The 14,875-nt window shown below is 35.4% G+C and overlaps 1 protein-coding gene across 1 annotated transcript; it reads left to right on the forward strand.

Annotated features, from left to right (window-relative positions):
* The first annotated feature begins 370 nt into the window (after positions 1-370).
* Positions 371-14,550, forward strand: LOC127905840 (uncharacterized). Its single transcript, XM_052456294.1, has 4 exons — positions 371-624; positions 728-932; positions 1,032-1,618; positions 14,265-14,550. Exons 1-4 carry the CDS (start codon positions 371-373, stop codon positions 14,548-14,550), a joined length of 1,332 nt encoding a protein of 443 aa, XP_052312254.1.
* Positions 14,551-14,875: the final 325 nt, after the last annotated feature.

The following is a 14,875-nucleotide window of genomic DNA, read 5'->3' on the forward strand; positions in this document are numbered from 1 at the left end:
AGTTAGGATAGTAAATCTCTTTAGTATTATTGCTTCCATTTAGTTTATTTTGCATCTTTGAATCATCATATTACTCGCACAAATTTGTGTTGCTACTCGTTAATTTGTCCTCGTAGTTTTGTTTTGTTAGTTTCATAAATTTCTTACTTCTTGAGTCTATATCAAATTTATAAATTAACTATGTAGTTGATTGTTTTTTTCTGAATTGTTGCTAAGTGATTTTAAGAACTAAAGAAAAGCAATTTGAGTGGAAAAAGGCGTAGGGAGCATATTAGAGTGAAAAGCCTATAAATTTATATGAAACACAAGCGTGTGAGGTGTTATTTGTATTGCTAATGATTTTCATGCAGGTTTTTTTAAAAAAGAAATAATGTCTTCTAACAGTATGCCACAGAAGAAGGGCTTAATCCCAAAAGAAGAGCTTTTGAGAATACAACAACAGTTGGAATTTATGTTTGGTAAGCTGATGACTATGATTGAAAAATTAGAGACTAAGTCTGATAAGGGACGTAGTAAAAAGGGTAGAGAAGCTAGGAAGGAGGAGAGTGTTGCTGAAAACTCTACAAATGAAGTCGAGGATGATCTTAACCGTGGTAGTGGGTTCCGTGGACATAGGGGAGAGAGGTGATCTTAATCGGCCAAGGAGGGGACATATTCGGCCACATAGGGATTTTGAGTATAGAGGGGATTTTGATGATTTGGGTGATGTAGACCAAAATTTGGGTAGTATTAAGTTAAAAATCTTAGCCTTTAAGGGAAAAACTGATCCGGAAGCTTACTTAGACTGGAAAAAAAAGGTGGAGATGATTTTTAACATCCATAGGTACTCTGAAGAAAAAAAGGTTAAGTTAGTTGTAGTGGAGTTTACTAATTATGTCATGGTTTGGTGGGAGAGATTGGTGGTAGAAAGAAGAAGGAATAGAGAAAGACCAGTTAGCACGTCGGAGGAGTTGAAGACAATAATGAAGAAGAGGTAGGTCCATAAACACTATTATAGGGGGTTGTTTAATCGTTTACATATGATTACACAGGGTAGTAAGAGCGTGAAGGAGTATCAGAAAGAATTAGAGGTGGCTATGATTAGAGATAATGTTAATGAAGATGAGGAAGTTACTATGTCTAGGTTTTTGAATGGCTTGAATAGAGATATAAGTAATGTTGTTAAGTTACAATCTTATGTTGAATTGGAAGAGTTAGTGCATTTGGCCATTAAGGTTGAAAGACAATTGAAAAGGAAAGGTAGTACACAACCTGAAGCTTATTCGGGGTCTTCTTCAGGTTGGAAGTTGAATTATAAGAGAGAGGGTAGTGCGCCATCGAAGCCCTTAGTCACTTCTAAAGTCGTCGAACCTACCTCTATGAAGAAGCAGGTTTCGTCCAATGATAAAAAACTCAAGGGACAAGTCCAACCGAAGCATAATCGTGATATAAAGTGTTTCAAGTGTCAGGGATTGGGACACTATGCATCAGAGTGTGCAAATCGTCGAGTTATGATTCTAAGGGATGATGGAAAGATTGTGTCCACTAGTGAGGAATCTGTTTTTGATGACATGCCATCACTTGAGAATTCTAGTGATTTAGAGTATGCTATTGGTTATAAAGTTTTGGTGATTAGAAGGTCGCTCAGTGTTCAGACTAAGGAGGATGATGTGGAGCAACAAAGGGAGAACATCTTCCATACTAGATGCCTAATCAACAATAAGGTATGTAGTATGACACGACCAAAAGATTGATGTCTTCTCTCAAGTGCAGGAGTGTCGAAGTAATAAATAACCCGGCAAGACCAGGGTCGAACCACAGGGAGGTTAATTGTATAAATTATAAACAACAATAATACAACAACAATAGTAACAATAACAACAACAACAACAACAACAATAATAATAATAATAAAGATGATGAAGAAGAAGAAGTTGATGAGAACTTTGAGATGGAAGATTAACGTAAGGATGAAACAATGATAACAACAAATGTCAAGGTTAGAGGATCCACTAATGGTATTTCAAACAAGTATAGTATAAACTCTTATTATTCAATTGGAAACCACACACAAAGGAGGTTCCAATCAGATTATAAATTGTTAACATGATTACATTAGTTATCTTATTCGAATAATGCTAATACTTGTAAATGTTGTCAGGTATTCATGATTATAACTTATGTTAACAACAAATCAAGTTCCTTTCATAGCTCAGGTGTCGATTATACCATACAGTATGGGCTATGAAAGTGCCAAGTATTTGTTGTACCAAGTGTTATACAACATAAATCTAGATTAAGCATTTAACAAGCAAAGTATTAAAAGTGAACAAGATAACAAATATAAAGCATGTTAGTATCCAACATTAAGGTCCATGTTAAGTTTATATTATACTTATTCTTACACCATTAGTGTTCCCTTTTCACCTTGACATAATTAACTTGGCTAAACATAATGAAAGAAAGAAACATAAATAAACAAGATAAGAACATAAATGAGAAAGAAGTTAACTAAGTAAAGAAAAGGAAATGAAAGGCATAAACAAGAGATTAATATAAACAAAACTTAAGTATTACAAAAGAGAGAGAGCAAGAGCATGATCTTAATCTAAACACCAAGATGCCTAAATACATGGCAAATGCCTCCTTTTATAGGCCAAAATTCGGAACTATTGATTTGTTGACTAATTGATGAGTGGGTGGCCACATCTTGACTTGGTGACAATTATTATCTTCTTGTCTGCCAAAAACATCATTGATAACATCATAATTTAAACAGACTTAAATCATGAAAGTTCTAGGAAATTGTCTCAGCTTTCCAGGGTAAACATTTGAGATCATTTGGACTTCTAGAACTCGAGATATGGGTTTAACACTAAACAGTGTCTGGGCTGCAGGACAGATTCGGACTTCTTTGTTGTTGCTACAATTTGGACTTGAAAACGGCCTTGTTAAATCTTGGACTCCCATGAAATTGTAGGCCTATGTCTTACCTTTCCATCCATATAAAGTAGACCTAAATCCGAGATCTACAACTCGAGATATGACCCGATTACCAAACAATGTTCCAGTTTGGACTGCACCAACATCTCTTTTCTAAGTTTGGTCATCTCTTTGTCCTTTCAATTTCAGTACTTCAACTCATCAATTAATTCTTTCATTTATGTGATAGGCCTGCATTTAAGATGAACATTTACCATAAATTAAAGGTATCTTATATTATTATATATGTTATTATAAAACATGTTTTAGTTAAGGAGTTACTGATACTTCAAGTGCAAAATGATAATATAAAACCTTGATAAAAATGCACTTTTAAGTACTAATCACACCCCCCAACCAGCTTATTACTAGTCCCTAGTAATCAAAGTGTTAAAATAGAAAAACAATTTGCAAATTCCACAAAGCAAGGCATTCATCATTCAACTTCCATTAATCTATCCAGATAAACAAACTCTCATTAAGTTTATATATCTGCTCAATACCTCTTAAACAAGATATTAATAAACCTTCCTTTTTATGTGCTCAATGTATGAAAACATAGATGTTGGGGCTTTTATTGGAAGAAAACAATATTTTTTTCTAATGTTTAAGGTTAACGTCCTTGGGTTGGGATTATTATCTATATACATATACTTAAAACACAACGCATCTTTAACCCATGTAACGAGCTTTCGGCTAATTACTCCCAGACCAGTTGGTTTTAGGGCATTAGGTGTTGAGACACCCCTACAAGCTTAGTAACTCGGGTTGCAGATACTGACTGATACGTAGATAGTGCAATGTTTGATTCCCTTAAGCTTTTCTCCTTAACCCATGTAACAAGCTTTGGGCCAATAGCTCCCAAGTCAGTTGACTTTAGGGTATTAGGTGTTAAAACACCCATTTGGGCTTAATTGCTTAGGTTAGGGAGGCTACGAAACCAAACTTATCTACGTTTTTATTATCATCAATATTATCAATTTTTTAAAAAAAAATTATATACTAACCCTTTCCCTTAGTTGTTACCTTTAACAAAAGAACATAATTAATGTAATAATCCAATGTGCAACCCACAATCATATGTTAAAGTGTGTGTGTGAAAATGAAAGTTTAAGAATATTTGTTAAATGAGTATATGAGCAGAATCAAGTGATAACAATGCGAGAGCTTGTAAACCTGACTATTTCAAGAAGTATTATGATAGACCTTGATAAGACTATTTACTAAGATGCATCTCAAGAGTCAATAAAATTCCTCCTTACTCTGTCATCCTAATAACAGTTTTGTCAAATGGTTTTAATAATAGCAAAAACAGTTAGTAAGTTATTTTTTTTTAATGTCAACTACTACCCTCTCCCCCCAACCAGAACGAGACATTGTCCTCAATGTCATAAGGTAGAAAGATAGAGTATAGAAGACATCACCTAAAACAGCGAACACTGACAAACCTGAAACACACTTAAACAAATATAAGAAATAACAACACAAAATAATATGCTATTAATAAAACCAAAAGACATAAGGTTTCACAAATGAAGGCTCAAATCCAATCTAAGCTTTTTACGGCTTTCCTTAGTTGACCAATTTATGCGACTCATTGAGGGATCAATTACAGGGATGAAAGATTGTAGTTAGTCAATCAATTGTTCAGCAGTAGCCGCAGAGATTATGATTTGTCATGCCGAAGATGTTAGAAATTCCTAATCCACAGCTTGATCAAGAAAAGACAACAAATTATCATAAAAACCATTAACATTAAGCAAACCTATAGGTTTATGGTGAATGTGAAGTTGGGCCCAAGAGGAAATATGAAAGATCTCTTCCAATGTGCCCAGACCACCTGGTAAGGCAATGAAGGCGTCAGCATGGTTAAACATTGCATTCATTCGATCAAACATTGTGGAGACCTGTAGTTCCTCTCCAATTGTTTTTCCAATGATGTCCCCTTTTGCTAAAGCTTTGGGGACGACCCCCAAAACTTGACTTCTTCCTAAAAATGCAGTTATTGACACACCCCCCTCCCCATTAACCCAAGGTTGCCTCCTCCATGCACTAAATGAATCTTTCTTTCAACTAATACCTGACCAAGATGATTTGCTGATTCTAAAAACTCTTTTTCTTTCCCAGGACTGGATCCGCCGAAAACACAAATATTTCTGATGTGATGACTTGAGGAACCTGTCATTTCTACACACTTCTATATTTGTTAAATGTATAGGTTGAGTAGAAATGAAGGGAAGGAAGAAAAGATTTTATATATGAGAAATTGAAGATGCAATCATACCACCTATATATAGGTCAGCTGGAGTCTCTCTCTCTCTCTCTCTCTCTCTCTCTTTCTCTCTCTTTATTTATTTATTTATTTTGAAAAAGCATGTGTATGTACAGGTAGTTGTGATTGTGGCTAACATCTTCCCTTGGTTTTACGTCCAAAAATGACTTAAACGCCCTCTATGGGTCGGGGATAGGCTTCCCATCTAGTTTTCTTAAAAACTGGCAAACAGGGTCTTTTATAGTCAGATTCCCAAGACTAAATCGATCATGTTCTTTATGGAATTGTGGCCATAAATCATGAATTGCACGATGCACATCTCCACTAGAATGCGTCTCAAGGGTTAATAGAAGATTATTTAAAGACCCCTTACTCAGGCCATCCTTAATGAATTGTATTTTATCTTCACGGTTTACAGATATCATTCCTAAAGAATGACATGTTGCATTACAAGTCCATCTGGCACATCTGTGACAGATTTTCAGTCGTTTTGCATGACGTTTCTTTGCAAAAGTGCTTTTACCTGTCCCAGGCATGTATGAGATGAAAGAATTGGAGGACTCACCTGATAATCAGACCTTTGCTTCGATCAACCAACGAATATCTTCAGGAATTCCATGATTCATTAACAACCTCAATCTTGCACACCTAGCACGGTAAATTTTTGTAATCGCATTCTGAGGCAGAGCAGGAAAGTACTTTTTCAATTTTTCAAGAGTGGTGTCCATTTTCAAATGAGAATTGGAGAAAAGATTCAAAGAAGAGAGAAAGAGCAAAGAATTGCACAAATATATACACATATCAGTTATTATGGGAAACTGAAAGAACCAACTGAAGTCACGGAGTACCGTTATCCACCATTTGACCAGGGTGAGAGAGACTAGCAAAACAAAATTCACACCAAAACGAAACACAAAACAATGTGAGAAAAAGAATCATTCTTTATATACAGGATCACTCAATTGAATAGAGTCATTTTCAACTGAAAAATTGTCAAAGTAAACTTTCAAACGATGTCCATTTACCTTGAAAACATTACCATTCTTTGGATTCTTGATATCACAGGCCCCATATGGATACACATGTTTCACAAAAAAGGACCGCTCCATCTTGATCTTAGCTTTCCAGGAAATAAATGGAGTCGAGAATTATAAAGCAAAACTTTTTGACCAACATCAAATGTTTTTCTCAAGATTCCCTTGTCATGAAATTCTTTGATTCTTGCTTTATGAATTTTTGAATTCTCATATGCATCATTTCTTATTTCCTCAAGCTCATTTATTTGTAACTTACGCAACTGACTAGCATCATCAAGGTTTGAATTGAAAGCTTTAATAGCTCAATAAGCTTTATGTTCAAGTTCCACAGGCAAGTGACAAGGTTTTCCATAGACTAGTCTATAAGGTGACATACCTAATGATGTTTTATAAGCAGTTCGATAAGCCCAAAGTGCATCATTAAGTCTTAAAGACCAGTCTTTCCTATTAGGGTTCACTGTTTTTTCCAAGATTTGTTTGATCTCCCTATTAGCAAGCTCTACTTGTCCACTTGTTTGAGGGTGATAAGGGGTGGCAACTTTGTGTGTGATTCCATATTTCTTCATTAAAGACTCAAATGGCTTGTTGCAGAAATGTGTTCCACCATCACTTATCATGGCTCGAGGGATTCCAAATCGACTCAAAATATTTTCTTTTAAAAACTTTATCATTGTTTTGTGGTCATTGTTTCGACTTGGAATTGCCTCTATCCATTTTGAAACATAATCTACTGCGACTAATATGTACAAGAAACCAAATGATGGAGGAAATGGACCCATGAAATCTATACCCCAACAGTCAAAGATTTCAATGACAAGAATAGGATTTAAAGGCATCATGTGATGTTTTGAAATAGATCCCAACTTTTGACAATTTTCACAAGTCTTGCAGAATGCATGTGAGTCCTTGAACATGCTGGGCCAGTAAAATCCACTTTGTAAGATTTTTGCAGTACTCTTTCTTGATGAGAAATGACCCCCACATGCCTTAGAATAACAAAATTTAATAACACTACTTACCTCATTGTTAGGAATGCATCTTCGAAATATTTAATCAGGACAATATTTGAATAAATAAGGGTCATCCCAATAAAAATTCTTCACTTCGTTCAAGAACTTTCTTTTGTCTTGGGTACTCCAATGAGCTGGCAATTATCCTGAAATAAGAAAATTAACAATATTAGCAAACCAAGGCATTGTAGAGACAGAAAATAAAGATTCATTAGGAAAGTAGTCATCGATTGGTGTGATGTCAGATCTTGAATCTGTTGTCAATCTTGACAAATGATCTGCGACAACATTTTCGGTGTCTTTCTTGTCTTTGATTGTGATATCAAATTCTTGAAGTAACAAAATCCACCGTACCAATCTAGCCTTAGAATCTTTCTTAGAAAGGAGATATTTCAATGTTGCATGATCACTAAAAACAACAATAGGTGAGCCAACAAGATAAGACCTGAATTTTTCACATGCAAATACTACTGCAAGTAATTCTTTTTCAGTGGTGGTGTAATTCATTTGAGCACAATTTAAAGTTTTACTTGCATAGTAAATTACATAAGGTTTCTTATCTTTTCTTTGTCCCAATACATTACTCACGGCATAATCACTAACGTCACACATTATAACAAAAGGTAATGACCAATCAGGAGGTTGAATGGCAGGAGCAGAAGTAAGCAAGCTTTTAAGTTTAATAAAGGCTTTTTCACATTGTTCAGTCCATTCAAAAACATTTTCCTTTGTTAGAAGGTTACACAATGGTTTAGATATTACACTAAAATCTTTGATGAACCTTCTGTACAAACCAGCATGTCCTAAGAATGATCTAACATCTTTAATAGATTTTGGTGTTGGCAAGTTAGCAGTTAACTCGATTTTAGATTTGTCAACCTCAATTTCTTTTGATGAAACAATGTGACCAAGTACAATGTCGTTTGTTTCCATAAAATGATATTTTTCCCAATTCAGTACAAGAGTCTTCTCTTCACACCTGTTCAAAACCTTTTCCAAGTTAGTTAAACAATCATCAAATGAATCACCAAAAACAGAAAAATCATCCATAAAAATCTCAAGAAAACGTTCAACCATATCACTGAATATGTTAAGCATGCATCTTTGAAACATGGCTAGTGCATTACATAATCCAAAAGGCATTCTTTGATATGCAAAAGTACCAAATGGACATGTAAAAGTAGTCGTCTCTTGATCTTCCAATGCAATTTCAATTTGGTTGTAACCTGAATAGCCATCTAGGAAATAATAAAATTCATGACCTGCAACTCTTTCTAGGATTTGATCCATGAATGGTAAAGGAAAATGATCTTTTCTAGTCATTGAATTAAGTTTCCTATAGTCAATGCACATGCGCCAACCAGTAATAGTCCTAGTTGGAATTAACTCATTTTTCTCATTTGTTATCACAGTGACTCCAGACTTCTTGGGTACAACTTGGGTAGGACTTCTCATTTGCTGTTAGAAAAAGGATAAATAATTCCATCAACTAGAAGTTTAATGACTTCATTTTTCACTACTTCTTTCATATTAGGATTAAGCCTTCGTTGCATTTCTCTAGAGGGTTTAGCATCTTCCTCCAAATAAATCCTGTGTGTGCAAATCAAAGGACTAATTCCTTTTATGTCAGCTATGGTCCATCCTAATGCATTTTTGTGCATTTTCAGAGTTTATAATAACTTACCTTCTTGATGTGCATTAAGTTTTGAAGAGATTATTACCGAAAAAGTTTCATTTTCTCCCAAAAATGAGTATTTGAGATTGAATGGTAACGGCTTCAAATCAGGTTTTGGTGGTTGAACACTTGAAGGTATGGACTCAATTAATCGTGGTGGCAATTCTTCAATTTTTAGTCTCCAACTATTTGCCTTTGATTCTTCTTGAAAATAAAACATTTGCACATCGCCAGATTCATCAATCTCAGTTTCACTGGAAGTGCTTTGAAATTGATCATGAACTAATTTTTCAATAAAGTCCACTTCCTGTAAATCATTATCATCTCCAGGTTGCTTGCAAATGTTGAAATTATTCATCTCCAATGTCATGTTTCCAAATGATAGTTTCATCAGTCCATTCCTACAATTAATCAATGCATTAGAAGTTGCAAGAAATCGACGTCCTAAAATGACAGGAATTGAATTACATGCTTCAACAGGTTGTGTATCCAAGACAACAAAATCTACAGGGTAAATGAATTTATCAACTTGTACTAACACATCCTCAACTATTCCTCTAGGAACTTTTACAGATCTATCAGCAAGTAAAAGAGTTATAGAAGTTGGTTTTAACTCACCTAGATTGAGACTTTGAAAAACCGAATATGGAAGTAAATTCACACTAGCTCCAAGATCAAGTAAAGCTCTTTCAATTTTATGTTCTCCAATAAAGCAAGAAATTATAGGACAACCAGGGTCTTTATATTTCAAAGCATTATTGTTCTGAAGAATAGCACTTACTTGTTCGGCTAAAAATGCTATCTTTTTCACATTCAGTTTTCTCTTCACAATGCACAGATCTTTCAAAAATTTAGCATGTGAAGGTACCTGTTTAATAGCATCCAGCAAAGGTATATTGATCCTTACCTGTTTGAAAGCTTCAAAGATTTTAGAGTTGTGATTAACTTTCCTTTGTTTGGTCATGGCATGAGGAAATGGAAGTGCTAGCGAGGAATCAGTCTTTTCTTTGCAATGTTCAGATTCAACCCCTTCCTTACCCTCAGAGATTGACTCATCATCTTTCTCACAAGGTTCAAGAGTGGGTTTTTCAATAACCTTACCACTACGAAGAGTAGTGACTGATTTGACTTGATCCATGTGTTGGCTTCTAGAACTACTTGCATTTGCATTGTATTACCCCCTGGGATTTTGCTGTGGTTGAGATGGAAACTTACCTTTCTCTTGAAAACTAAGAGCAGATGTGAACTTTGCAAGAGTATCTTTAAGATCTGCCATGGTTTGAGCATTTTGAGTGTTGATTGTCTCCTGCTTTTCAATGAATGCATGCAATGTTTCTTCAAGATTTCTTTTAAGAGGTGGAGCATAAGGAGGTGCATATCCATGAGAATTTTGGAAAGTGTGGTGTGCTTAAAACGGTGGCTGTGAAGTTTGTGCATTATTGTTACCACTCTTCCAACAGAAATTTGGGTGATTTCTCCAACCAGGGTTGTATGTTTGCGAGTATGGGTTATGATTGGGCCTTTGAAAACTGTTTAAAGCATGGGCTTGTTCATGTAGGCATTCCTTGAAAGAAGACAAAGTTGGACAGTCATTGGTTGCATGTTCATTTGTTTCACAGATTTGACACACAATATCTTGAACAGATTTTAGTTGACCACTCTTTTTACATTCAAGTGCCTCGACTTTTCTAGCTAAAGATGCAAATTTGGCTTGGAGGTCATGATCTTCCCTAAGGTTGTACATACCTCTACTAGATATATGAGATTAAGTTTTACCCGGTGCCTCATAAGTGCGCGTAGTGTCCTAATTTTGGGCATTTTCAGCTAGCAAATCTAGTACTCCATTGCTTCATCAGGGACTTTATTTTCAAGAGTTCCATTGCACATCAATTCCACCATTTGTCTATGTTTAGGTGTTAACCCTTTATAAAATTGTGAAATCAATCTCCATGTTCCAAAACCATGACGAGGGCAAGTATTAATCAAGTCTCGATACCTATCCCAACATTTGTAAAATGTTTCACCTGGTTTTTGAATGAAAGTGGTGATTTGTCTTTTGAAAGAGTTTGTTCTATGAGATGGAAAAAACTTCTTTAAAAATTGTTGTTGCATTTCATCCCAAGCACGAATAGATCCTGACCTAAGATTTTGTAGCCATGATTTAGCTTTATCTTTTAATGAAAAAGGAAAAAGCTTTAATCTAATGGTATTCATGCTACAATTTAAGTCATTATAGGTGTTACAAACTTCTTCAAATTCTCTCAAATGCAAGTATGGATTTTCTAGATCTAAGCCATGAAAGAAGGTAAAAGTTGAATAATGTCTGGCTTAAAATTAAAAAGAGATGCATCAGGAGGAAAAACTATACATGAGGGTGCACTTGTTCTTGTGAGATTAATGTGGTCTCTAAGTGTTCTAACACGGTTATTCTCATTATTCTCATTATGAAGAGACTGGTTATCTTCTTCGGCCATATTTTCTGAAAATGATGAGCATACCCTACAAAGTCTACCACTTAATGTACGTGACCAAACTCTCATGCACGTGTAGGAAGAGAATAAAATGAAGAAGAAAGCAAAAGAAAAAGAAACAAAGTTAGATACACGAAAAGTGAAAAGAGAAAATAAAATAAATATTATAATTTGTACAAGAATTTTCCTCCCCGGCAACAGCGCCAAAAACTTGACATGACCAAAAGATTGATGTCTTCTCCCAAGTGTAGGAGTGTCGAAGTAATAAATAACCCCCGGCAAGACCGAGGTCGAACCACAGGGAGGTTAACTATATAAATTATAAATAACAACAACAACAACAACAATAAGAATAAGTTAAAGAGGACTTTGAGATGTAAGATTAATGTGAGGATTAAACACTGATAAAAACAAATGTCAAGGTTAGAGGATCCACTTATGGTATTTCAAACAAGTATAGTATAAACTTTTTTTATTACTCAACTGGAAACCACACACAAAGGAGGTTCCAATAGGATGATTTGTCATTAATAGCTCATTATAAATTGTTAACATGATCATATTAATTATCTTATTTAAGTAACACCAAACTTTTAAATATTGTCAGGAATTCATAATGCTAACTTATGTTAACAACAAATCAAGTTCCTTTCATAGCACATGTGTAAGTTATACCATACGGTTGGGCTATGAAAGTGCCAAGCATTTGTTGTACCAAGTGTTATATAACACAAATCTAGATTAACCATTTAACAAGCAAGGTATTAAGAATTAATAAGGTAAAAATGATAAGACATGTTAATAGCAAGTTGTTTAGGATATAAGCATTGAAGTCCATATTGAGTTTGTATTATACTTATTCTTACACCATTAGTGTAACCTTTTCACCTTGACATAATAAACTTAGCTAAACATAATGAAGAAGAGAAACATAAATAAACAAGATAAGAACATAAATAAGATACAAGTTAACTAAGTAAAGAAAAGAAAATGAAAAGCATAAACATGATATGAATGAAAGCAAAACTTAAGCATTACAAAAATAGAGAGAGAGAGAGAGAGAGAGCAAGAGCAAGAGCAAGAGCAAGATTTTGATATGAACAACCAAGTTCCTAAATACATGGAAAATGCCTCCTTTTATAGGCCAAAATTTGGAACTATTGATTTGATGACTGATTGTTGAGTGGGTGGCCAACTCTTGACTTGGTGACAATCCTTATCTTCTTGTCTAAACTAAACGTTATTGCTAACATTAAAATTCGAACAGACTTGAATCATAAAAGTTCTAGGAAATTGTCTCAACTTACTAGGAAAAAAATTGAAGTCATTTGGACTTCTAGAACTCGAGATATGAGCTAAACACTAAACAATGTCTGGGCTGCAGAACAGATTCGGACTTCTCCGTTGTTGCTACAATTTGGACTTGAAAACGGCCTTTTTAAATCTTGGACTCCCCATGAAAGTTTTAGGCCTATGTCTTAGCTTTCCATCCATATAAAAGCATACTTAAATCCAAGATCTACAACTCCAGATATGACCCAATGACCGAACAGTGTTCCAGTTTGGACTGAACCAGCATCTCTTTTCTAAGTTTGGCCCTCTCTTTGTCCTTTCAATTTCAGTACTTAAACTCATCAATCAATCCTTTCATTTATATGATAAGCCTGCATTTAAGATGAACATTTACCATAAATTAAAGGTATCTTTTGGTATCAGACTTGTTATTATAAGACATGTTTTAGTTACGGGGTTATTGATACTTCAAGTGCAAAATGATGATATAAAACCGTGATAAAAATGCACTTTTAAGTACTAATCACATCCACCATGAAATAGTTTTCGCTGTCAATTCCATGCATCATCCGTCACTCAATTTTCAATGATGATTTCTTGTTCTACAGTGACTCAGTTTTCGCCGACGATTTCTGCATCAGCAGTGACATAGTGTTTTGACGATTCTATGCGTCACCCATGACTATATTTTGGGAATCGATGTCAGGCGTCGGTCGGGAATTCATTTACGCCTTCGATTCCATACGTCAGCTGTCACTCAGTTTTCAGTGATGATTTCTAGGTCTAGAGTCACTCAGTTTTCGCTGACGATTTCTGGTCAGCAGTGACGCAGTTTTCACTAATGATTCCATGCGTCAACAATGACTTTGTTTTCTCTGTTGATTTCATGTGACAACTATGAATTTGTTTTCGCTGTCTATTCCATGCGTCATCCGTCACCCAACAACAGTTCACGATTCCATTCGTCATACATGACTCTAATTTTGCAATCGAATCTCTGTGTCGGCCATGACTCTATTTTTGCAACGATTCCATACGTCAACTATGACTAAGATTTCAGTGATGATTTCAAGGTCTACAGCGACTTAGTTTTCGCTGACGATTTATGGATCAGTAGCGACATAGCGTTTTGACAATTTCATGCATTGACTCTATTTTTGCAACGATTAGATGTGTCGGTCATGAATTCATTGACGCTATCGATTCCATACATCAGTTGTCACTTAGTTTTCAGTGACGATTTCTAGGTCTAGAGTCACTCAGTTTTCACTGACGATTTCTGGTCAGTACTAACGCGGTTTTCACCGGCGATTCCATGCGTCAACGATGACTATGTTTTCTCTCTTGATTTCATGTGTCCACCGTGAATTATTTCGCTGTCAATTCCATGCGTCATCCGTCACTCAATTTTCAATGATGATTTCTTCTTATATAGTGACTCAGTTTTCACCGACGATTTCTGCATCAGCAGTGACATAATGTTTTTGACGATTCCATGTGCCAGCCATGACTCTATTTTTGCTATTGATTTGATGTGTCGGTTAGGAATTCATTGACGTTGTCGCTTCCATATGTCAGCTATGACTCAGATTTGAATGATGATTTCAAGGTCTACAGTGACTCAGTTTTTGCCGACGATTTATGCATTACCAGTGACATAGTGCTTTTTACGATTCCATGCGTCACCCATGACTATATTTTGGGAATCGATGTGAGGCATCGGTCGAGAATTCATTTACGTTGTCGATTCCATACGCCAGTTGTCACTCAGTTTTCAGTGAGGATTTCTAGGTCTAGAGTCACGCAGTTTTCGCTGACGATTTCTGGTTAGGAGGGACGCACTTTTCACTAACGATTCCATGCGTCAACAATGACTCTGTTTTCTCTATTGATTTCATGTGTCAGCTGTGAATTTGTTTTCGCTGTCTATTCTAGGCATCATCTGTCACCCAACAACAATTCACGATTCCATGCATCAGACATGACTCTAATTTTGCTATCGAGTCCATGCGTCGGCCATGACTCTATTTTTGCTATCGATTTCATGTGTGTGCAGTGAATTATTTAACGCTGTCAATTCCATACGTTAGCTATGACTCAGATTTCAGTGAGTCTACAGCGACTTAGTTTTCACTGACGATTTATGGATCAGCAAT

This window comes from Populus trichocarpa, chromosome 10 (genome assembly GCF_000002775.5).
Source record: "Populus trichocarpa isolate Nisqually-1 chromosome 10, P.trichocarpa_v4.1, whole genome shotgun sequence".
NCBI classification, from domain to species: Eukaryota; Viridiplantae; Streptophyta; class Magnoliopsida; order Malpighiales; family Salicaceae; genus Populus; species Populus trichocarpa.

Excerpts from the sequence above, each read along its gene's own strand:
- LOC127905840 (XM_052456294.1), top strand. The coding sequence starts at position 371 with ATGTCTTCTAACAGTATGCCACAGAAGAAGGGCTTAATCCCAAAAGAA. Across the intron at positions 933-1,031 it reads GAAGGAATAGAGAAAGACCA|GGTAGTAAGAGCGTGAAGGA; the intron begins GTTAGCACGTCG and ends ATGATTACACAG. Across the intron at positions 1,619-14,264 it reads AAAGTTTTGGTGATTAGAAG|GAATTCATTGACGTTGTCGC; the intron begins GTCGCTCAGTGT and ends TGTGTCGGTTAG.